The sequence below is a fragment of the Channa argus genome, chromosome 9 (assembly GCF_033026475.1).
Source record: "Channa argus isolate prfri chromosome 9, Channa argus male v1.0, whole genome shotgun sequence".
Taxonomy (NCBI): Eukaryota; Metazoa; Chordata; class Actinopteri; order Anabantiformes; family Channidae; genus Channa; species Channa argus.
In genome coordinates, this window is record NC_090205.1 from 18,134,530 (window position 1) to 18,160,109 (window position 25,580).

Sequence of the window (25,580 nt, forward strand, 5' to 3'; positions counted from 1 at the left end):
AGCTGCCCAAGCCACCTGGGTCTTTAGTGAGGTAGAGATGGGCAGACGAAACTAGCCGACAGCCATGCCAGCTGGTAGTACCAGTTAATTGAAAGCAAAGAGAGAACGCTGCTAGTGTAAATGTGTGTGATAGAAAAAAAAAGATCACATGTTATAAAATGCTAATTCAATATAGTTTTATAACTGTGGAAATGAAAACCAAGGTGATACTTTTGGAAGGGGTTCAATGGCATTAAGACTCTCACATGGGCAGACATGCACACACTGATCTCACCTGGGACACCTGAGTGGCCTCTTCCAAAAAGCGTTTCATTTCCTCCTCTTCATACACGACATTCATTGCAGAGCCACTGGTGAGATGCAAAAGAAAGACAGATAGTGAGAGAAAGAGAGTGCAAGGAATAGAAAACAAAAGGCCACAGGAGAGGAAGAGTAGCAAGCAAACAAGAGAACATAGAAGCTTCAAATGATTGTTCAAAACACTCATTATCTCTGTTGCATCACTATTACCATCGGGAACAAGGTCTGAAAACAGTCAAAATAAGGCATGGAGAGAGAGAGGGCGAAAGAGAAAAGAAGTGCAGAACAGCTATTTAGGTCAAAAAGCACTCCGGGCTCTTGAAAACGAGTTCAGAACTTTGTCATTAAAAACAACAGATTTAGGCTAGTTTTGTTGTTATGTTTTTGATTTTAGATAGCTAGCTGGTTTATCCTCCTGTTTGGAAGACAGGGTTGAGAGTAACAGGACAGAGGAAGGCTATAAGAAAGGGTCAGATACGTTTTTCTTTGCTGTGTTTAGCTCACAGGCAGCCATATGTCCAACCACCAAATGAATATTCAGCCTTACCAGTAACAGAAGATTTAAATGCATTTATATTTAGGGACCTTATTCCTAAGGTTAGTGAGTATAGTAGTTGACCTTTTAAAGATCTTCTGACTTTTCAACTCCCACCTTTAATTTACAAGAGCCAAGAGAAACACAGGCATTATCCAGTTTTGTCCAATTTGGACAAAACTAAGAGATTTACAATAAGAGTAACCAGCACTTTATGTCGTGAGCCCATCGTCACAGACGGAAATGGCTATAATGGTAAATGGTCTGCACTTATATAGCACTTTTTTACCTATTTGCACTCTTTACACTGCTTCTTATTCACCCATTCACACTCACAATCACACACACACCCATACACTGATGGGGGAGCTGCTATGCAGCTGGCCAACGCTCACCGGGAGCAACTAAGTTGGGGTTTGGTGTCTTGCTCAAGGACACCTGGAAATGTGACCAGAGGAGCCAGGGATTGAACAAACAACATTGGTGGACAACCACTCAACCTTCCTGCGCCACAGTCGCCCCTGTGGTGCCCCATGATGCCAGCATCTGTGCCATTGGGTAGTGAAGCATCATTCTAGCTTAATGGTTTAATGCAGGGGTCTCCAACACATCGCTCGTGCACGTCCTACTTTCCAAGTATAGTAGCTCGCCAAGGGGTTAATTATTCCTACATAAATTTAAAAACCAACCTACACGTGTATCCAATCAATGTCATAAGTGTCTCACCCCTTCTTACACAAAAGTATTATTTGACAATTAGTTGTCAATCAAACAGTGCACTGCTGTCAAGCTTGATGAGCCAGTGGTGATCAGTGGCCAATTAGTGACTGTCACTACATTTATTATCATTTATTAGTATTCAGACCCCTCTAGCGGCTCTCTATCAAAACAGTGACTAGCGACAAATCTAGCGACTTTTTCTGGTCTTATTGGAGATTTTTGGAGCCTGTGACGTGAAAGCTTGTATCATTCTGTTTTCTCAACGAGCAGCGGGCGCTGCCATAGGCCCCTCCCATGTATCAAAAGACTCACAAGTGGGCCAGTCCTCCTGCAGCCCCTCCCAATGCGGAGATGTTCACCGCTCTGCCACGTACAGACAGCAAATGAAATGAATAGAGCATGCACAAAGCCGCCACTTGTACCACCAATTTACAACCATGTCATCTCAAGGCACTTTATAGAGTAAAGTCAAGAGTATAAAAATGTATCGAGAAAACCAACAATTCCCCCTTGAGCAACCTCTAAGCAACAGTAGAGAAGAAAAACTCCTGTTATCGGAAGAAACCTCCAGCAGAACCAAGCTTAGGGTGGGGGGCCACTTGCCTTGACCGGTTGGGGTCAGTGGAAAGTGTTAGAGAGAAAAGAGCAACAAAAAGCAACAACAGGTTGGTGGCTGAGATTTACTGATGTTGTGAGAATAGCACATTGTTTCCTAACACCTTACTTCAGTTAATGTTTGGTGACAACAAAATCCTACTTTTGCTGTCACTTTTCCCATCATCACTTTGTATGTTTGATGGGTATGTTCAATCAAAACATGACAGATCAAGATTGTTTGTTTTAGTTCACAAATATTGTGTTTGTTGATGATTTTGGTGACAGATCACATTTCATGACCAACTTATGCAGACAACTAGGAACTTATTAACTGTGCCATTAATTTTATTTTTGATTGTGCAAGAAATTTAAACAAAATGTTGTTAGGATCAGTCAGCTTCCACATTCCAGGCTGTTAACATGATAATCTTATCTGATGCACTTCACTGTCAGGGATTTGGTGTTGGTACAGTAATAGAAGGCCATGTTCGCTACAGTATGTTTCCTGACATTTTAAAACATACCTGAGAACATATGAGGGCCGGAGTAGACAGGGATAGCCCACTTTGTCGGTAAATGCAAAGGCATCTTCCTGTTAAGGGTAAACAAACACACATTTTAAAAGGACAAAGGGAAGAAAGTATGTATGTCAAAGCACCAGCATTATAAAACAAATTTTAGTTTGCATTATGAAAACATCTTTATCTCTTTATCATAAGAAAATGTAATGATAAAAGCAAAAAAGAAACATTCTCAAGTCAACAACACATTTTAAAAGGCTGAAAATGAAAGATGTTCTCCCATATCTGCCAAAAACAACTAGTAAAAGGTAAAGGGGAGCACATTAATAGTACAGTCAGGAAGTTGGGCTTTAATTCATCTCCTCTTTGCTTCTTCCATTCAGTTTAAATGAGGAATAAGAGAAGAAAGAATTATGAGTCATGGATGCAGTCTAGAAATGAGAAAAATGCTGCATGTCCTCCTCCTACTCCTCCTCCTCATCATCATAATCGCTCTCTCTTCTCCTCTGTCTCTCTGCAGGTCTTGCCGTTTTCTCTATCATTACCCACTGTTCACTCACCAGGTGGAGCACCATTTACAAACGCAAAATAGCTTCCCAGAGACGCAAGAAGCATCTCCCCATGGCTCTTGATTTATTCCAGCCCAGTAAAAACAAACCAATTCTTCAAGATCAGCAGGGAAATAGAAGATGTACCTAGCTATACTCTGGAGAGACACAGAACTTTAACTGTGTGAGGTGCAAGCTAATCGGCTCTCAGTAGCATCTGAGTACACGAGCGATGTTGATGGAAGAGACATATTCCAGCACTGAATACAGACATATTTCAGTGCTCCACACATTCCACAGAAGCTGTGGCTTAATTCTGATGTAGCCAGGGGCAGGTTGAGGGGACCAAACAAGAAAAATGCTTAACTAGACATTTTAGAAGTTGGGTACAGCGCCTTTAGAACAGTTCTAAAAAAATTATGACCTTTTTGAGGGAAGAAGCTGTAAAGTTTAGGGAATCTTATGTCTCTTTAGTAAAGGTGTGATTAAGTCAAAACCAGTCCAAAACAATTATTTATAAATATATAAAGTGATATTTTATGTTATACCTTCCCACCCCTGTTTCCTTTCTCCCACAATAATCAAAATAATCAAAATTTCGGTGATGCAGAAGGACAATGTCCTGAAACAACAAAGTAAATATATGAGAGAAGTATTTCAAAGAAAGTAAATCCACCTTTAGGTACTGGCTAGTCAGAGTCCAGACCTTCAACAAATACACCAAAAACCTCAAGGGAGCAACTTTCACCAAACATCCTAAGAATATGGCTAAAGTAAAGTAGGACTATAAGCAAAAATGATCCAAAATTCCCATGAATTGTTGTCAAAAGACTAGAATTATTTGTGTTTTACTAGATTAAGAACATTGGGTTTGTGTGATTTGAAATAACATTTGTTTAACCAATTAATAATAAAAAGAAATAAATAATAAAACAAAACATAGCTATGTCATGGCTGGTTTGATGCTGGTTTTATAAACATAGCTTACTGGTCACATGGAGCCTGGAGCAAAGTAGCCATAATGTCACAAAAGCAGCTCCTTGGTGCTCAGGTCTTGCTCCACATCAATTTGTTTTAGGAATTTCTTAACATATTGCCTCATTGCCACAATACAAATCATAAAATACTGTGCTGGAGTGTATCATCAACACATCCACCATCCATATGTGTGTCCACTCACTAGAGAACTTAGGGCCTTCCACGGGGCTTGGGCTATCCCAAGGTCATCTAGGATACTGGAGAAGACTGAGCGCTCCTCAGCCCGGTCAATCTGCAGTGGACTCGTACCAAGAATCTTTACCCCATTCAAGTGCAAGGGTACAGCCAGGTTGTTGGGGATCTGACCTCCAACTGACACAATGCTTCCAGAGCAACCCTGAAGAGGAGAGGAGACAAGACGAGAGGAAAGTGAAAATGTGCAAAATCAAGCGAGGATAGATAGAATGTATAATAACAAACAATAACAGGAAGGACAGGAAAAGACAGAACAGGAGCAGATATTCCGTCAAACCTCCTACAACAGGGCTATGAGCCTGGACTTCCAGTTTAGAACCTGGGACCATTTTCAAGTATTCTATCCACTGATCAGACTGTGAAAATATGAAACAAACATAAACAGTTCATCTGGATGAACTGGGTTTTGTTATGACTAGGGTTGGTGGATATACTCTGTGTGTGTCAGTGTCAATGTTCCTTTGATATAATGCAGTCCTTTTTCTAGTATAGCTTGTCTTAGAGGGTTTCCATGGCAATGCTAAGTTGTTACTCTTCATTATTCAATGGCCTGCTCTCCTGCTGCTGTCCAAGGTTTATCTCCAAGCTCTAATGCCGTATTTATCACACACAAACACACACAAACACACACAAGGAAAACGGCGACAGTAGCTGTAAAACAGGGATTGATGGCCATCTCCCTGAACAAACACTTAATCACAGTCTGATCCTATGGAAACTTCAACTGGTTTACAATTCCTCTGAAAGGCAAAGTCAGTGGGCATTAGTACGCAAACACACAACATATGTATACAGGAGCTAGCAAAAAAAGATTAAGAAAATACTGGTGGTATAGCAAAGGAGAGTAGAAGATTTCAGTTGTTAAGAAATTTTGTTTTTTTCCCCATGATACTAAGGTGGGTAAAACCCTCAATTTGTGTCTTTTTTTCAAGTTTTCTCAAATGAAAAACCACATGTTTGCACAAAATGTCCTAACCTCTTGTTGGGTGATGTCTAGAATGCGTTCCAGTGTCAGCTCTTCAAAATAAAGGCGGTCACACTCATCAAAGTCGGTGCTGACTGTCTCAGGGTTGTGGTTTACCACCACAGTCTTCTTGCCCATCTGTCTCAAGGTCCTGATGCTGGACACCGCACACCAGTCAAACTCAACACTGCTCCCTGGTCAATAAAATCATTGGTATTTTGTGTGTTGTGATTAAGGAATACACAACTATATTAGTGTGACGTAGAGAAATGCCTTGTTGTCTATGCAAAGACAACTGATACTGGTTCGATAACTGTTAAGGACTTGTGTTTTAACTTTATTTCTTGTTAACTCAGTTTTGTGCTTACTAGTTTAAAGCACTCTCTGATTTGCATGGCAACAATGGAGATATATGTTTTTAATAATACTCACTTATACTTAAAAAAACATTTATTTAAACAGTTATTAATTTTTCTTTCTTTTTTCATTTAAAAAAATAAAACATGCCTCAAAACTATTTGAACAGCATGAAAATGATTAAATTATTAATTTTTATTAATTTTTTATTATTTGTTGGACTCACCAATGTGGTAGGGCCCACAACCAAGAACCATAATTCCCTGGTCTTTAAAGTCAACATCATGCTCCTGGTGAAATGGATAAATTGGCAAAACCATTATCAAACTATTACTGTTTTGGACAAGAATAACTCTTTGCAAAGAAAAAAGAAACCAACTTGCAATTACTATTAATAGTAACCAAATATATGCTGTCATAGAAAATTAAAATGTTAAAATTGTGTTTTTATATAAATTGAATCATTGGATTGGCTGTAATTTTAAATACGTCCTAATGGTGCTTTCTCTATGCTTTCAAGGACCACTTACCAGGCCATGGTAAGTACAGTAAAGATAGTTCGTTGTCGCTGGATACTCTGCTGCCAAGGTGTCGATCTGAGGATAATACAGGAATTAGTGGGCAATTTATTCAAAACAAGAATATGGCTGTTACTCTTGAAAAAAAAAAATATATTTTTTTTTTTATTGTAAACATTTTTGCAGTCTTCCCAACAGCACAAATTGTACATGGTTTGTACACCAATAGCTTAACACTTTTAATTATAACATTTACCTTAATAAATACTGTAAAGAGGAATATTGTTATTATTTTTTTAATTTTAGTTGATTAAATTGTGGTATTAATACTGAGCCCAGATAAAATGGGAGGGTTGCAGCAGGAAGTTTATCCGGTGGAAAAAAAAAAAAAAAACTCATGCTAAACCAACACGTTCTGCTGTGAAGATCCCTGAAGGGACAAGCCGAAACCCGGTAAAGTGTTGCCTGTGCAGCCACCTTTACAGTTTCACTTCTATTAACCAAAGACCTCTTACATTTTCTAGAACCTATGTAATTTTTGTTTTAAGGTTTTTCTTTGTTTTTTTTGTCCTTTCAGCTTATCCCCTGAGTTCAGGGCATAATTTAAATAAACTATCCAAAATACTTCTTAAATTGTACATAATTTAAATACTGCAAAAGGAAGCTATTTTAACAACAAATTAAGTTTCTGATTGTTTTGGCCTATGAATACAGACCATGTAAAAAGATATATCTGATAGGTCTTACCGCTTTGCGCTTTACATATTTAAATACTCATCCCATTTACATTTATGGCCAAGGAAATGATCACAGACGTTAATTTAGTCAGTGCACTATATGTGATGTCTAGTGGAATCTAACACTATATAACCTGTGCAGGAAGCACAAAGACAGAGGGTCCAATGATGCTTACCTGTTTGACCCAGGGTGTGATGCCATGACCAACCCTCAGATCTCTGGCTGCTCTCTCATTCAAGCCCAGAAGCTGACCAATCTGGCGATCTGAGAAGCCATCCTGTTTAGCCTTCAACAGCAGCTCCACAGACACTGTGCCACTATAGGAAAAACAATCTGACTCATACAACAACCACTTGTATAAACAGATTTGTTCAACTGCCTTGCAGCCTCCTCCAGACCTGTCATACATGACATAAGCCAACATGTCAGACATTTAGTGACACTGTTTATAGTCAAGTAATATGGGAAAATTGTAAGCCCTCTTTATGCCTCTAAATCTAATGTAGGTCACTGTCAGGTATAAAATTCTGCAAAACACACATGACCTGTAATTTACCTACTGTAAGCTGGCAAATGCTCTATATTTTTCTCTATATTGTTTTATATATTATGCTCTATATTTCTGCCACAATATCAGCACTGACCACCAGATATTGATTTAGCATTTTTGTAACAAATTAAACCAGAGATTCATTTTAATTCCTATTGGATCCTACCTGTCTTGGATCCTACAATCGCTTTAAGATACAATAATAACTGTTTTTCAACTACTTTTACAGAAATGAGCTGCTGCTTGCCTGTCGTATTTATACTGTGCAAATGTGACAAATAATCTGTGGAGTTAAAAAAAGTGACAACATTCATGGAATTGCTTGACATTATTGTTTTAATGCAGATGGATGCTATTAAAACAGAAAGAAAATAAATAAAAGTTGTCTCTCAGTGCAACAAACAGACATTCTTTAAACTGCTCTCCTCTGAAATGCTAAACTCTTCCATAGCTGAAGTATAGCTATGCTGCTGTTAACATTAATGAGTTGCAAACATTTTTCTCTCAATCAATAAAACATACTCTACTACATTAAAATGATTTTAAATAGCACCAATAAACTATCTAATGTATACAAACAGATGCAGAATGTTGCTTCAATTTGAGGAGAATTGATTACCAAAGCAGCAGCTCTCCAACTCCACTGAAACTTAAAAACTGCCAGAAAGTGTGGGTATCAACATTTCTACAAGATGACTGAAAATCTGTAAAACTATGAAGAAAGTAAGTGTAGTATAATAGTAAGTTATTTTACTATGAATAATCACCATATCTGCAAAAAAAAAAAAAAATGTAATTGTTTTATACAACTTTATTTTCCTGCTAAAATTATCTCTTTAAAATTACAATGCCACAGTGAAGGCTCCAATCTATTTAGATGTACTATAATAAAATAGTGGAACACTACTGCCTGTATATTTCTTATTCTGCAAAGGTTCCCTTACTCTCATTGGTGTCATGGCAATTTACTGTAATATTATCCCAACTGCCAAGTAGAACCTATTTATATCTGTCTATTAAACTTAAAAATTACAAGAATTAGTAATTTTGTATGAGGAAAAAAGATGTTTAATGAGGTAGATTGAAAAAATAATAATTTTATCTGTGTATTCAAGGGCCCACTGAAAGAAAAGTCAATTGAGTAGTGGGTCATAAGTGTCTTGTCTATTCAGTAGAATGGTTCACAGAGAATGTCACACCTCTTCTTAATACACAACCCACAGACAGCATGGCTTTGACAATAGGAAGGAATTCTTGTTTCTAGTGAACCACAATTTGCTCTCACTCCTCTTTATCTTGAACAGTTTCAAAATAGCGTCAAAGCTTCTGTCAAAGGCTGCAGGTCTGCAGACGTTCAAGGACACTACATTGTGTAGGTTGTCTATCTTTTGTCAGACAACGGGTCTGTGCAGGGTTTTCAGGCAGTTCAGAAATGTTTGCCAGAGCTGCACTTTTGGTATATTTCTCCTGACAATGCATCTCGTGCCTTCCTCACTTTCTCCTTCAACATTGAGAAAAATGTTTGGTCTTTTATTGAAAGTATAAATACTAATATAACATCTACTTTGTACTAAAATTATTAGTACAAAGTAGGTGGTGGATACATAAATCGAGTCGGATGGGACTTTTTTGTACCCAAAGGTTTGTGTCAGAATTAGACAGAAATGTAGAAATCATGTTCCGAGTTTGTGTCAGGGTTGGAAAAAAAATTTCAGATATGTAGGAGGAAATTTTGGATTCACGATAAATAGGCGTAATTGTAAATATTTAGAACTACAAAACAGACTACATGAATCCATGGTTCTTCTTTTTTCTGACCAAAAGTCGTATTTAAAAACACTGCACAAACTCAACAGCATTCCGCTGGAGTTGAGTTCAGGCATGTAATATAATGTGATTGACGGGCTCAGGTCGAGGTCAGCCTGAACACCTAGGGCTTAGCTTAGGTTTGGCCCAAAACATACTCTATCACAAAGATGAGAAGCATAGTGAAATGGTTAAAAATACTGAAACATTCTGCATATTTTCTAGTAGGGTAAACAACAATTTGCCCAAAAAGCTGATGGCCATGGTGATGATTCAAACTTAGGAGTTTGAAGTGTGAAACATTTTCCAGTAATGACATGACACCTGACATACTGGCACATTTAGTGGGTTTGGTCATCATAATGATCCAGGGTCTAAGCTATATACTTAGTTAAACCTCACTCATATGTTTTCTCTTTATATGCTAAAGACATAAGATATTGTTTGTAAATATGGCAGCTACAGTATGAAGCTGCTGGAGAACAGTTTCAAAAGAGCTTGGCTAACTGTCTCCCTTTGCTTTCTGTTTGTGTGCATGGTGATGAAATTGATATTGATCTTTTCATCTAACTCCCACTAAGAAAGCAACAAGCGTATTTTCAATAATGTCATGGGAAAAGACAATAGGAAGGAATTCTTATTTCTAGTGAACCACAATTTGCTCTCACTCCTCCTTATCTGAATTATTTATGACCTTGTAGTGTAACAATATTGGAAATGTCAAGTGTATTTTAACTCCCACTGCACATGACTGGGCTGAGAAATAACAAACCCCAGAAACAACGGAAGAAGTGAACAGCAGGAGTTTGAGGTGGAATCATTGGAAGGAAAAACATTTACACACATCAAAGACTATAAGAATCATTTTCACACCTTTTTTTTTTTTTATTTTCACTTAATGAAATTTTAACCAAAAAGATTTAGACTGACAATTTTATGTGTGGTTTTAATGTGTTGTAATAGATCTCCTTACAAACTGAACTGAACTACAATTCATGTCATGTACAGGGCTTATTTAAACCCAATTATGTGTGTCCTCACATGCAGGTATAGTATCATATTCTGAGTTTGGTTTAAGCAAACAAAAAAAGGGAGATCTTATATCTGCCATTTTGGACAGAAGAGTAAAAAAGGGGTAAGCACTCCCACCTTAAAACTAGAAGGTCTTAGGTTTGAATCTCAGCCAGGCAATGGAGTGTTTCTGTGTAGAGTTTCCTTGTTTGCTTATGTGGTTTTCCTCCAGTTAATCCGGTTCCCTCCCACAGCCCAAAGACATTCATGGTTGTCTCTCTACTTTCTTTGTTATTTTTTTATTTGCCCTGACATTATCCAATCAGATTCTTCAACACAAATCTCTGAACATCACGTTGCTGAGATTTGGGGCCACGTCCGGGCCTCTGCTGCCTACAATTACCCATAAGTCCCTTCTTTGTGTAGGTCTGCGTCTAAGTATATTCCCTCCTTAAGGAGTGTTAGGAGTCTTGATTGTTCCATTCATTCAATCCATACATTACAACGACTCTCTGCTATTTATAACTTTTGTATTGTACCATGAAGGAGACTGAAGGTACTGTACTGTACTCTTTTTTCTAGGTAAGTTGTAAATGGTTTCTAATTAAGAAGAAAGAAGTCCATTTGACATCAGTCAACTAAACCTAGATGAATGAGAACCTTCACTGGTCTAAGCAACACAGCTGATTGGTTTGTCCCTTTAGAGTGCTGACAGTAGAGCTTCAATCACATCAGTTTTAAAATATGATTATATAGTCTAATATTAGTTGTTGGTATATTACTCACTCCTTGACCAGAGAACAACTTTCAACAGCCAGAATGTGAAGGTAAAGACAGACTGGAGGTGTATATTATCTATGTGAACGGCTTATTTAAAATTAAAACTCTGTACAAATAAATAAATTGTCCTCTCTTTGAATGATTTTACTCTTTTCCAATCCAAACTACAAAAATAAAGAAACCAGCACTTTCACACAAACAAGTCTGATGACCAACAGAGCCTGAAGCCCACCTGCTCTTTCTACGCTCTATCAGTCTGGCAAAAGCCTATTGTTGTGTGCCCATCTCAATGTCCCCTGCTCCAACAGAAGTGGAGACTACAACAGCCTTCTGTGTGTCAGTGGGTTCTGGTGGGCACGCACCAGACAGCCAGCCATTAATTATTAAACAGCAGTGTCAGAAGGAAGCAGCAGGTTACTTGTGGCTGAGCAATGAAAATTCACAGCAGCTTTGATTTGAGCTGTCCAGGTAAGAGCCAGAGGGCAGAGAGAGGGAGAGGGAGAGTGAGGCAGCTGAGATGAGTTGATCCAGGAGAGAGAATGAAACAGACATGAAAATACTGGGGTTCGACCCATTTTTGAGGGCCAACAGTTTTCTATTGAAGAACATTTAATTCATTTCTGTATAAAAACATATTTAGCGTACGCATATTTTACTCTGGTTTTTAAACATTCATGTCTGTTTATGATTATCAAAGCTACTACCTGGGTGGTGGTGGAGTGGTTAACACTTCCAGCCCACACTTATTGGGGTTGCATCCCTGCCCAGCAGTGGCCTTTCTGTCTTTCTTACATTGGTTTCCTCCCACAATCCGAATATATAAATGTTGGTTTGTAGACTTAAAAATGCAAATCACAGAAATATACACAGGTACACAGTAATTACACCTTCCATATTAAACAAATATTAATTTGTAAGTTTGTGTATTGTACGAGCTGTAAGGATAATGCTGTGAGCTATCATACTGAAATGTTTGTTGGTCTTTTGTCATATTTATGAGACATAATGTGTCTTTTAAAATGCCAAAGTACCAGTAACTAAGTCAAATGAATTTAATAATTTACGAAAATAAGAACATAACATTGATACAAATGTGTCTAGCTTGACACATTTGAGGTCATTTGAGGACAGCATGTCTGTAGCCATGGGCCAATAGTAATTTAAAAAAGGCTATACTGACAGTGACTGAGCAGGAACTGCCTCAAAATCATCACACAATCTACGGCTGTGAGGATGCATGGGCATTGTTTGTTTTTAATATAACGCCTGATTTCAGTAGATAGTGTTAAACATCAAAAAGAAGCAAAACCCGACAGTTACCATCTACACCAGCAAGTGATTAAACTACTTAGAATTACTTCATTTGTGTATAAATGTGTATTAAACTATGGTCAAAACGTCATCCTTTTAAGGTTTTAGTGCATTTGATGGCTAATTTCTACTGTATAATTTGTATTGTTTTATTTTGTTATACTGATGATTTTGTATTCTGGCTACTCTGGGCACCCCCCTAATATGACTCCAAAAGGCCGAAGCAGTACAAAAGTAGCTGCGGACTAACATAAAAAGGATTATAGCAATCACTGCCCCTGCATTGTACCCATTTCAGCACACTATGTTTGACCAAGCCTTATCAGTGCACATCTGTTTATGCATTACCTTTTGTAATTTCTTAGGTGCTGCTCCAGCTGCATTATCCTGTGGAGTTTGTGAAGAAACCACTTGTCTATGGCTGTCAACTGGTGGATCTGATCAACACTCATACCACTGTGGAGGGCCTTAAGGGTACAAGGACATGAAATAAACAGTGTTACATTTATTATTGTTTATCATCATCTTTTTGGATGCATTCTAAAAACAGACATAAAATGTTTCATAAGTTTCATAAGTCATTTTTAAATATATCATATTTTCAATCATTATCATACAGACAATGAAACAAACTATAAATTGTATCAGTCAGCCTGTTACTGTTACTGTTACTGTTTCAAGTACTCATTCAAGTCAAATCAAAGTGCAGAAACAACAGCTGTGTCTCAATTCAGGGATCGCATCTTTAGAAGGCAGCATTGAGGAACAAATGCATCACAGTGTCGCAACAAGGCTAACATTACAAAGGCCTCTTCAAATGCAGCTCTCTTTTCCCTGGCAACAAAGGCTCCAGTGGGTGGTGGTGTGACACTACTGCACTGTATTGTGCAAGCATCAAAGCTGACTTGGAAAAAACTGACTTTGTAAATTTAAATATAACAATATATACTATATAGTTTAAATAAAATGTAAAAAAAACTGAATGCAATGACTTGCAAATCTTATCTACGCATTTTTTATTCACAATAGAACATAAACATCATATCAGATGTTGAAAAAGACATTTTACCATTTCAGGCTTTTGAACTGCCGACTGATAACAAGCTGGATGGTTCTTCTCCTCTTTAGTCTGCAGGACATGGCGTCCATGGTTTCCAAAAAGATTTTCAAATTTTCATTAATCTGACCATCGAGCAATTTGCCATTTTGCCATTTTAAATAAGATTTGCCCCAGTGAATATGGCAGCGTTTCTGGTCTTCGTCTTCACATACAGCTTCTTCCTTGCATGTTACAGCTAATTATCCAGTATCCAGTTTTGACCTTCGGCCTTCTGTCTTGTGCAGAGAGATTCCTCCTGATTCTCTGAATCTCTTGATGATATTATATACTGTAGATCATATGTGTCAAACACATCCGGCCCGGCGTAAAACTATATCTGGCCTGCAAGATCATTTTATATAGATCTATTATTATTGTTATTAATGCCCCGGCGATATGAAGCGCTGATAACACGCAAACTACAGATCCCATAATGCAGCGCAACAGCTGCCTTGCCAAACGATAGGTTACCCGGGAACATTCCTGCATCAATCAAGTAAAGCATGTGTTGCTGTATACAACCCTATTGTAAAGTCAAAGCTAGCCCCTAACAATGGCGAAAAGAAAAGTTGATTCTGAAAACAGAGCCTTTCAAAACCGATGGGAGACTTAGTATATGTTTAATGACATTGCAGGTAAACCCGTGTGTCTTATTTGTGGAGCTACTGTGGCTGTAATTAAGGAATTTAATCTAAGATGGCACTTCGAGACAAAACATCCGGATAGGCTGAAAAACCTGAATGCAGAGCAGAAACTACAAAAAGTAGAAGAGTTGCAGAAGAATATGATATCTCAGCAGACGTTTTTCACCAGAGCGAAATCACAAAGTGAAGCTGCTGTGAAAACAAGCTTTATTGTGGCAGAAGAGACAGCCAAATCAGCCCTGCCATTTACCGAGGGAGAGTTTCTGAAGAGCTGCAAGATGAAGGTGTGCGCCGTCTTGTGTCCAGACAAAAAGCAGATGTTGGCAAATGTAAGCCTAAGTAGAAATATGGTTGCTGATAGGGTTTGTGAGATGTGAGATGTAATAAGCACTGTAACGCAAACCGTAAACTTTATCCAAGCTAAAGGTTTAAATTACCTGCAATTTCAGTCTTTTATGCGAGAAATAGATTCCCAGTTTGCCAACATTCCTTATCATACAGACAAGCGTTGATTGAGTCGAGGAAAAGTTCTCAATAGAGTTTTGGAGCTACGCAAGGAAATTTGTCAGTTGGCACAAGAGCAAAGAAAACTGAATGTTTTGATATGTTTTGATGTTTAGTTATTTTTACTTTTGTGGAAAAGCATAATTTCTTTGCGGCATGTTCCTAGTTGTAACATGTATAATTTTGACAAGAGATATTTTGATGGAGAGACAAGTATTTTTGCAAGTAAGTTTATTTATTTAGTTTTAGCGTGTTCAATAAATGTTTATCCTGTTCGACCCGTGACCTAAAGTGTGTTTTCAGCTTAGCCCCCTGTGCAATTGAGTTTGACACCATCTACAGTGTAGACGGTGGGATCTCCAAAGTACTTGCAGTTTTAGATTGAGGAAAATTTTTCTGAAATTTCTTTTTGACGCTGTTTTTCACAGAATGATAAACCTGTGCCCATCTTTACATTTGAGAGGCTCTGCCTCAGTGAAATGCTCCTCTCATACCCTAAATAGTTGTCAAATGCTCCTCCATTTGTTTGATATGTGTTTTTGTCAAGTATCAGTTGCTACTTCGCGTTTGTTTGACCAAATCTAAATTTTAAAGACTTATCTATGCAATTAGGCACAGCTAGACATAGAGTCAAATGAGGAACACATTTTCTGCATTTTATGTTTTTTTTTCATGACAATATTTTCTCAAAATGGGTTTTTAATGAGAAAACTGTAGTTTGTTTTATTCATAACTAATGTTGTAAAAGATTTGTGTACCTTAGCGAGGGAGAAGATGCGGGTGATGGAGGGCACAGCCAGCTCCTGCTGAAGGTCTTGGTTGTCAGACCAGGCTTTCTTGAGTGGCAGTCGGGGCACAAAGCCATCCACTGATGGATGACACATCCTCAAGGCTTTCTGCACACTCTCCTCAAAAGACCGGCCTACTGCCATCACCTGAATCAAGAAGAGGGAAAAAACAGCAATAAAATATGGGCATGTGCGCACAGTGAATCAACAACTTAATAGTGGATGAGTGAGTGGATGAGTGTTTATCTGATACACCCTCACCTCTCCAACACTTTTCATGGCACTGCCTATTTCAAGGGACATGCCCTGAAAGCGGTCTAGATCCCAGCGTGGGATCTTGGTGACTATGTAGTCTAGACTAGGCTCAAAGCAAGCTGTGGTCTTTTCTGATACAGCGTTCTTGATTTCTGGTAGGGGGATTCCCAGAGACAGCTTAGCAGCTACAAATGCCAAAGGGTATCTGTGAAACAAAGATTAAAAAGGCAAACAATATAAATCAACTAATATTAAATCAAGAACCTTTTAACTGTGTTCCTGTAACAGGAGCATTTCTATTATTTGTTGTATAAGAGATCCACAATCATCATTATGTAAAATCTTTGAAATCCACAATTTAAAATGCAACCTTTAGTTGGGTTACTTTATAATTCTCTAAGGCCATCACATTACATAATTTGCTATGTGCTGTATAAAAAATGTAATAGAATGATGTCCGAAGATTATTGCGATATTATCACTGATATGTGTATTGATTTTTAGATCTTTTCAACATTGTACTGCCTGCAGTGCAGCAAGTACTCTCTCACCCAGTGGCTTTGGATGCTAGAGCTGAACTTCTGGAAAGCCGGGCATTAACCTCAATGATACAATACTCCAAGGAAGATGGGTGTAGGGCATACTGGATGTTGCATTCGCCTACAATACCGAGGTGGCGGACCACTTTGATGGCCGTCTCGCGGAGCATGTGGTACTCCTCATTGGACAAAGTCTGACTCGGTGCTACCACTATGGAGTCACCTAAAGAAAAAATAAAGTGGCTTTAAAAAATATTACCAGTCTTAAAATAAATTCGGTTTTGGTTAATAGGAAAATAAGGACAAGGCAATGTCACACAAACATAATCAGCTTACACAGAATCAAAAGCAAGAAAATGCTGCCTGAATATAAATCAAAGAAGACTTAAAGCATTTCTTTATACATTTCCAGTCTAAATAGTTACAGGCTTTTCTCATGTGCAATTGCCATGGACAAACAAACAAACATCCACATATCAATATCATTTTTCAGCAGGCGTTTAAACCTTGAGAGAATCTTAGAATATCGTAGGAGGCGCTGGAGCTACAAAGTATGCAGAAAGCATTTCAGACAACACACACTATGTTTATCCTTTGAACTTTCAAAAGGTGTACCACCTTTAATCTCAGTTACACTGCAGGAACCTCACTGTGTAGAAGATGTACAAGATGTTAGCTGTACAAAATGAACTAAACCCAAAGGCGGTTTGCCACTCAAGTATTGATACTTGTTTCATACTATTGAAAGAAGAGGAAGAAATAAGACGAGTACAGTGGTGGTGCCAAACATCTATACCATAGTGCCAGTTTCATAATAAGTTTGGTCAACATGAATAAACTGCTTGCACTGTAAAAAAAAAAATAATTACTTATCCTGAGGCACCCTCCCCAGAGATACAGTAAAAGAGAGAGAGATTTTTTTTTTGGATAACAGAACACAGAAGGAAGCAGTGTTGAACCAACACAGTAGACCAAAATAAAACAAGATACAGTCAATAATACTGCAAAACACAGTCTATAGTAGTTTTACAAAACAGTATATAGCATGTACTCTATACCTGTGTGAATGCCCAGAGGATCGAAGTTCTCCATGTTGCAGACTGTGACACAGTTATCAGCTACATCTCTCACAACTTCATATTCCACCTCCTTCCACCCCATCAAAGACTTCTCCACCAAGATCTGAGTGCTCATCGCCAGAGCCTTTAATTTGTGGGCAGAGAATATTATCAAGTTTAGGTGTTGAGTCTATATTAACCTTAAAAAACTGAGTAGATATAATATAAAATACTACAACTATAATGTGTAAAATTGGGAGTGGAACTAGTAAACCCTACATAAAACACCTACAGATCTGTACAAAGAATTTAAGGTGAGAGATAGATATCTTGCAGTCTAAAGTTTTGACATTTTAGACTTGCAATAGCTGTATCTGTTTTAGTAGTGCTCCACAATTTTTGCAGAGTTTAGTCTAACAAAGTAGTAGCTCATACGATAAGATGGGTGCTTCTTAAAACATTTCTAGTCTACCGACATTGTTGTTCAGCACGTCAAAAACATTTACACTGAAATGGGGTGTGTGTGCTGCAGACTGTGTATGCAAACACATGCAATAGATAGTCACAAACATAAAAAAAAAACTTTGATCATGTTTAAAATTTAGCAAAAACCTTGACAATACCTGTCATATAAACCAGCTGAACAGACACTGTGCATAACTGGCGAACAAACACTGTCTACTAAAGTATGCACCAATATGAAAAAGTCTGGCAAAGGCAGTTCATTTTGCAGGCTATGATTACAGATTAGAACCAAATGAGCTGTCAGACATAATGCTGGATACTGGACAAGTACAAAAGAATGTTGCTTAGCAACCACAAACTATTCCTTTCTTGGAAGATGACCAAAGAAACATATTTCAAAGCAAACCATTTTCAAAGCTTTAATTTTTGTGCAGGTTAATGTTATGCAATTGGTGAAAGTAAAAAAACATTTGTCAGTAAAAGTCTGGATAAAATGCTTCAATTGCTCATTTAGGTAGAAGGACTGATCATATGTTAAGAAAAAAAAGAATATTCTCTACCATGCCCCCATTTATTCTGACCTTTTGGGCAGTTTCCTCCAACTTTTCTTTGTTGACACAGAGGCCAGAGCCCAGACCTCCCAGAGCATAGGCTGAGCGCAACATCACCGGGTAGCCAATCTGCTCAGCAGCTTTTAAGGCATCAGACACCTAAAAGATGCAAAAAATGATACCTCTCAAAAAACAAACACATGGGTTAAACCTAATATACAACTTACTGAATACATGCAGAATGTACAGTCCTGGCCAAAAATATCGGCACCCAGTTATACTTTTCTTTTCTGTTTTTTGTGTTGTTTCAGTGCAAACACAACTATGAGCATGTGAATAACAAAACATTAGCAACAATTTTCTGAGAGAAGCGTTGCATTTCCTGAAAGAATTGCAAGGTTGCCAATGTTTTTGGCCATGACTGTATATAATAATATTTTTTATATATTATAAGATATTTATGAAGGGAATGGAGTGCACATTTTTTGAACTTAACTGTCAATTAGCAGATGCTTTTATCTTAGGTGACTTACAATTAAGCTGTAGACACTAGAGGAATAACTGGGGGTTCAGTGTCTTGCCCAGGGACACATTGACTTGTAGCCATGGACAAGTGCTCTATCAACTGAGCTACAGCCTCCTGGTTGTTATATGCTTACCGTTTCCACAGCAATACTTGGTGCAATCTTTTCATTGATTTCCATCAGTTTTTCAGCAAAAAGATGTCTGTCCTCAGTGGCCATTATGGACTCCACTGGGGTCCCAAGGACCTTCACCCCATACTTCTCCAGGACACCACTCTGGAACAGTTCTACTCCTGAACATCACAAAAACAATTCATATATAAATGCATGATTTATAATACAACACAATAATAAATTTTTTTAAGCAAATTGGACAAAAAAATAATCTGTTCGCTGAACATTATATATGTAGTTTTAGCCAAATGCCATTATAGTAAGACCTTTTAGTATTGCATGTCTTTGATAAGAGTGGAATTTCCAGCCTGTAAGTTTCAGTGTCCAACACTAAACTGGAAGGAGATGCGCCCCAAGCCCTGCCACACAATTAGCATTTCGCCTGTATATTGATCTCAACAGAAAATCAAACCACATTGAATCAAAATCAGCAACCCCACATATGTCTCACCACAGTTGAGAGCAGTCTGTCCACCCATGGAAAGGAGGATGCCGTCTGGGCGCTCTGTCTTGATGACTTCAGTGACAAATTGTGGTGTGACAGGCAGGAAGTAGACTGAATCAGCCTGCTTGGTGCCCACTTCATTTGTCTGAACAGAGGCTATGTTTGGGTTCATGAGTACCGTCTTCAGATTCTCCTCCTACAATATGCCCACAGGATTAATTCCTAGCTGCCTTAGAGAAAATGTTTGTCATAAATTATGTGCTACGATAGTTATTCTGTCTGGTGTCCATTTTTATTGGTTAAAACTCAACATCTCACAGGAGATTTTTTTGGCCTGTCATTGTAGGAAAAACACTAATAGCATTACAACCCGTTCTCATTCCCAAAGTGTTAAAAAGCGCCGGTTTGTCAAAACCTTCCGTGTTACATGGTGATGATGAAAGTGCCCATTTGCGTTGGTGATTGAGTTTTCAGTGTAGTTAATTAAAAACCTTGGTGCTTCAAACTTTGACGCCAAAACTGATGCAAAATAAGAAAAGAAAATGTCCTATAGGTGGACAGGGCTGGTGTATGATACAAAAAGACACAGAACTTTTCCGTGGGAGACCGTGGTTCGACTCTAGTGCGAGATGTTGTTCGCTGTGATGAATTTTTCACAAAAACTGACAATGGCACACACGTGCTTCCTAATATAGTAACCATTATTTCTTTTAACTTAACCTTACCCTGAAGTTTTTGTGCCTAACCCTAACAGTAGTTGTTGCTCAATGTAATGTTGCTGTGAAGTTGTTTTCCTTTGTGCATATAAAGTTGTGGAGTGAAAAGTTGAAACCCCTGGAGCATCCAATACCGACGCCAAAGTGCACCCGCAGCATCAATACCAGACCCTGTTGTTCCTAGGCTGCAAAATAGTGGCGCTCCTAAAGCATCCAATAGTAATGCCAAAGGGTACCTGTGGTGTCAAAAAGATACACCAAAGGACGTACAAAGCGGCACAATTTGACGCCTTGGGAAGCATGTGGCATGAGAACGCGTTGAGCAATAATAGCATGGACATTGGTTCAGTTTGACTCAAGTGTCCCAAAATGCCATAACACTGTCTCAGAGAGCCAGCATGTGCATGCACCAGGACCCTCAAACCAAAGCAGAAATTATTTACAGCTGTGCATTTCATATTGTGACAAGAGTCTGCTATGAAAAAGGTCTTTTAATTCCACATGAATGGGTACCATACTTTATGTATGATAAATATGTTTCATATGTGAAAAAACGTTGTGAAGATTGTCAGAAAAGCTGATTCTAAGTTTGAAAGAATAAAGCAACAGCAATTAGTTCAGATTAGTCCTAACTTATCAGACACATTAAAACAAGAAATAAACCACATAAAACACATTGATTAGAAAGACCACAATCAAATGCCTTAATTTTTATGTCAGTTTTAGAACGTACACATAGAACTCCAATTAAATCAAAATAGAATCAAAGTCAATCAAAGAGTAAGCAGTGCGTTTTTGGAACCTATTTTCAGGTGAGGATTAGCACACAATGTATTTATTCTTTACATAGGTTTTAAAAAAAATTGAGATTCATGGCACAAAGGGAATGAAGCAAAGTTTGGTGAGTTCTGCATATCTGATATAACATACAGCATATCAGGATGATACGAACCACCTATAAAATATGCCTTTGTTTACAGAAAATATCAAACTTTCCCCACGCCTTACCTTCATTGCCTTGATGGCCTGAGATCCAGAGTAGTCAAATTCGCCAGCCTGACCGATAGAAAGACCACCTGAACCCAGGACCAGCACTTTTGACACCTGTAGTAACACAAACAGACAATACCCACAGTGATTAACAGCATGTAATACTAACAGAAACTGTGCAGCGTGAAGCTCTATTTGTAGTTTTAACTAACATAATAAAGACCTGGTGACCCTTTGTTTTTAAGGGTAACAAACCACATCCTGGTATTTTACTGTAAATTGACCTATGTGATCTCTGATAATACTTCAGTATCAAAGGGTTAGTCAAAGTCTTTGTTTTTCTCTATATTGTCCAAAAATCGTCTCCTTTTTACTTGTGTGGCTTTTTGTACCTGGGCTCTGGGAGGAATGCAGGGTTTCTTGGGCATGACTGATACTATATTGGCATCCTTTCCTTTCTTGATCAGGGATATGAAGGCATCAAAAAGGAACTGTAAAGACAGAAAAAATGCTAAAACACCATATTGAACGGTACATTTATTAAATTAGGAGAAGCCTAATTTTCAGGTTTGAAAAACGTGCACTTTGTGTACAATTGTTTTACTGCTTTTTTTGGACAAAACACACTGGTGGACGCTACAGGCCGAAACGTTGGTCGTATAACAATAAAGTTTTTCTATAATCTAAAAGTTTTGCCGGCAGTTTTGATTGACAAAAAATATCTTATGAAATATATCACCTAAAATTAGTAACAACTAGTAAATTAGAACTGATAATTTTTATTTGTTCTTTAATACTTACAGTTAGTAATACATTTTTGATTTTTCTCTCAAAATATTTTTAATTGAAACATAAGTATGAGATAAATGTATTTAAACTAATGCACTCTATGGCAATCAGGGGAATACAATATTTGTCAGTGGCAAAACTTTGAAGGGCAAGTCTTATAATTCTGCCTTAATATAACAAAGGATAGAACTACAGCCATGAGGGAGACAAAAAACTGTGAACCAGTGCAAGCAAATATTTTTCAATTAGTAATCCTACCTAAACACCTGAGCCCTGGTGCAGTCAAACATCAACCCCACTGATAATTACACCTGCAGTGGTTGTATTTTTTTTTTAACTTCTTTATAGAAAACAACTGCTATATTACATTGCATTATTTTTCATTACTGAATATGTTACATTTATATCACTGTACTTGCAAATGCAAATTAACCAAGTTTCCTTATTTATACAATTACACATTCCTGATGGTCATTCTTGTTAGTTACTTCTTTAACCTCTGATCTTCTAACTTTTTAATTATTTAATTTTCCTTTTGTTATTTAAAGAACAAATAACCATTCCAGTATACCACGTGCATGATGATTTAATAGAAGACTTTAAACTTTTACTTAAGTTGAATCCGGTGAAGTTGAATACCTTTGTTTAACGTTCGTACAGGGTTAGGTATGTGCTCCAGCACTATCAAAGTTAATTACCTCTGTGTCTGTGGGACCGCCTTTAGCCTCTGGGTGAAATTGGGCCGTGAAAACAGGTTTAGTGTTGTGCATGATGCCCTGAAAAATATGCACAGTTGATATAAGGATTTTTTTTTTTAATTAGGTAACATTTTAGAACCAAGATATTCTCTATGAAATGTTATTTTGGTCAATAAATATTTGTAGCATCTTGACTATACTACTGCCGAAACTGAGCTTTTTAACATATTTAAAACAGAAAAATAGCTTTTTTTTGCTTTAAAAAATAAGATAAAAAAAAAATGAACCTCATTGGTGCCATCATTTGCATTGATAAACAGTGGCCTCCACCCAGGGGGCAGGGACTCACTGTCTATGCCATAGCCATGGTTTTGCGCCGTAATGAAGGCCTGGCCTGTCATCACATTCAGCACTGGCTGGTTCTGGCCTCTGGGGAAACACAACATAAAACACACTATATTATTATTTAAGATATCAAAAGTAAAATGGATAAAACCTTTCCATCCCAATGAGTGCCATGCTAAACCACAGCATTGTTTGTCTCTGCAGATATTTCTGAGGGGAGGCCTCAGGAGTCTAGATTTTATGTTTTAATTATGTTTAGCTGTTTTAAAAGTCCACCTGTTGCCCATAGGCAATTTGTATGACTTGGCTCCTGCAGCTAGAGCAGTGATTTGGTTTCCCATACAGATTCCAAACACTGGCTGCGGACGGTCGCTCTCCAGGACCTTAAAAAAAAAAAATTCCAGAAAAATGTTTTTACGGTCGTATAAATCATGATGTACATAAAATCTAAAAATAACATTTAGTATCTTTTTTATAACTGCATATTTTGTAATAAGGATCCTTAATGATTTAGCTTGCATTGATTAAAGTTTTAATATTTCTTAATGCTCAAACTAATTAAATAGTTGCACGCCCTACCTTGCGGACATTTTGGATTAGAGTCTTGGCCAGAGATGGATCTCCTGGCCCATTAGAGATGAACAGACCATCATAGTCTAGACTCAGCAAGTCCTGGTCCCATGGAACAAGGTGGACCTCTGCACCCCTCTGCACACAGAGACATATAGATATATACCGTAAATGTATCCTGTAAATGTGATAAGGCACTCAAACATTTCAATAGGTTTATATAAATTTGTTGTCAATCTGTCATGATGTCATTTTAAATGACACCAAATAAACACAAGTTGTAATGAATCGTCTGTTAACTAAGTATCCAAACATCCAGTGTTTAAACTTGATTGCGGCTGAAGATCATAGGCCATATGTGCTGTATGTAATTCTCTGTCATTTGTCCTACAAACGTCATAATACCATAAAACAAACATCATTATTTTATGGCCGAGTAATTGTAAACTTCATCACTCATTAAACTATTATTATGCAATTATTTGACAAGACTGTTCAGACAGGTAAACACTGACCAAGAGACAAATAAAGTAAGCAACAATATCTGATAAATAAAGAAGACAGATGACTGCGATACAAGTCGGCATGCTGCTTTTCCTGAATCACTTTAACACCAATTAGTTAGAGCATAAAAAAAACACTTTTTACAAGTGGATGACACATATATTACATGTCTTTTTTTTCCCTATTTCTGGAACTTGTTAGATCTAACATTACTATTTCAAATTTCAAATCAGGTTGCAAATAACATGCAAGAGGATGCCAACTTATTTATCCATATTTCTACAGAGGTCACAAGGGGCTCAGTTATAAACATGTAATTTCTGGAATTACTGGAAGTTTGTAATCTAATAATGATACAGATTGAAGGATGTTTTTACTTTTACTGTGTTCATTCTCACCTTAACCAGCAGACGAATTATGTTGTGTTTAATACCACAATCAACGGCCACCACTTTAATTGGATTTCCTTTTCCAAAAACTTTTGTTTCCTGGTACATGGGGGGACAGCAGTAAGAGGTTAGCACTCATTAACACCATTTGTTAACCGTGAAATGTCAGCTGAGCCCAGTATTACCTGATGCCAATGGACACAACAGCTGCTAAAATATTGTTTAATATAATATTATTACCTTGGTTGAGACCTCTGCTACCAGGTTTTTCTGGTTGGGATCAGATATTTCAACAGGTTGACTATCAAATTCAATCTTCCCCAAAATTGTGCCCTGAAACCACAAACAAAATTATAACAGTTGAGTGGTCAATCTAGAAATTTATAAAAGATTTAGTAGATCACCACTTTGTATTTATAGTACCTTATCTCTGATGACCTTGGTCAGCATTCTGGTGTCTATCCCAAACAGTGCAGGAACCTTTAAGAAAGGGAAGTAAAATGTTGTAAATTTATCAACAGCCCTATTCCCCTATCTAATATCACTGTAATTAAAATGCGAACCTTCTCCTCTTGTAGCCATTGACCCAGAGACTTGACAGAGTTCCAGTGGCTGTACTCATAGCTGTAGTCTTGAACCAGAAGACCAGATATCTAAAGCCAGTAAAGCACAATATTAAAACAAAAACTAAAAGCTAGTCAAAGCTGTCAAACTAAAGCTAGAAACCTAGTGCTGTTTTATCATAAGTCATACTGTACCTATAACAGCAAATGCAACAAAACTTAACAATAATAGAAAAACTCATTTTGCAAGCTCAACTATGCTTTTGTTGTGAGCTGAGCTGAAACGAAATGCACATGTGTGACCACTGCATCTCCTGTGGTCATGCTTAAACTATGTTTAAATGAAAGAAACTTGCAAAAGAAATACCCAACAAAAGTAAATGAAAAAGTTAAAAGAACAGTAACGTAAATTCACAAAAACTTTCTACTGTCTCAGCTGTGAAACACCATCATACAGCGTAGGAAGCATTTTGAAGCACTG

The 25,580-nt window shown here is 37.6% G+C and overlaps 1 protein-coding gene across 3 annotated transcripts in view; it reads right to left on the bottom strand.

Moving 5' to 3' along the window:
- Positions 1-25,580, bottom strand: part of cps1 (carbamoyl-phosphate synthase 1, mitochondrial) — a 49,831-nt gene that overhangs the window by 19,007 nt on the left and 5,244 nt on the right. For all 3 annotated transcript variants that reach the window (XM_067516453.1, XM_067516455.1, XM_067516454.1), the window contains exons 4-28: positions 25,100-25,189; positions 24,960-25,016; positions 24,777-24,869; positions 24,546-24,635; positions 23,653-23,781; positions 23,350-23,456; positions 23,016-23,157; positions 22,729-22,806; positions 21,634-21,732; positions 21,260-21,355; positions 19,542-19,731; positions 19,052-19,209; positions 18,423-18,551; positions 17,377-17,521; positions 16,331-16,541; positions 15,786-15,984; positions 15,495-15,671; positions 12,838-12,956; positions 7,207-7,348; positions 6,306-6,371; positions 6,002-6,065; positions 5,431-5,612; positions 4,402-4,596; positions 2,677-2,744; positions 275-350 (exon numbers count right to left, since the gene is read on the bottom strand). In XM_067516453.1, the coding sequence (XP_067372554.1) occupies positions 275-350; positions 2,677-2,744; positions 4,402-4,596; positions 5,431-5,612; positions 6,002-6,065; positions 6,306-6,371; positions 7,207-7,348; positions 12,838-12,956; positions 15,495-15,671; positions 15,786-15,984; positions 16,331-16,541; positions 17,377-17,521; positions 18,423-18,551; positions 19,052-19,209; positions 19,542-19,731; positions 21,260-21,355; positions 21,634-21,732; positions 22,729-22,806; positions 23,016-23,157; positions 23,350-23,456; positions 23,653-23,781; positions 24,546-24,635; positions 24,777-24,869; positions 24,960-25,016; positions 25,100-25,189 (3,102 nt within the window). The remainder of the gene's footprint in view (positions 1-274; positions 351-2,676; positions 2,745-4,401; positions 4,597-5,430; positions 5,613-6,001; positions 6,066-6,305; positions 6,372-7,206; positions 7,349-12,837; positions 12,957-15,494; positions 15,672-15,785; positions 15,985-16,330; positions 16,542-17,376; positions 17,522-18,422; positions 18,552-19,051; positions 19,210-19,541; positions 19,732-21,259; positions 21,356-21,633; positions 21,733-22,728; positions 22,807-23,015; positions 23,158-23,349; positions 23,457-23,652; positions 23,782-24,545; positions 24,636-24,776; positions 24,870-24,959; positions 25,017-25,099; positions 25,190-25,580) is intronic.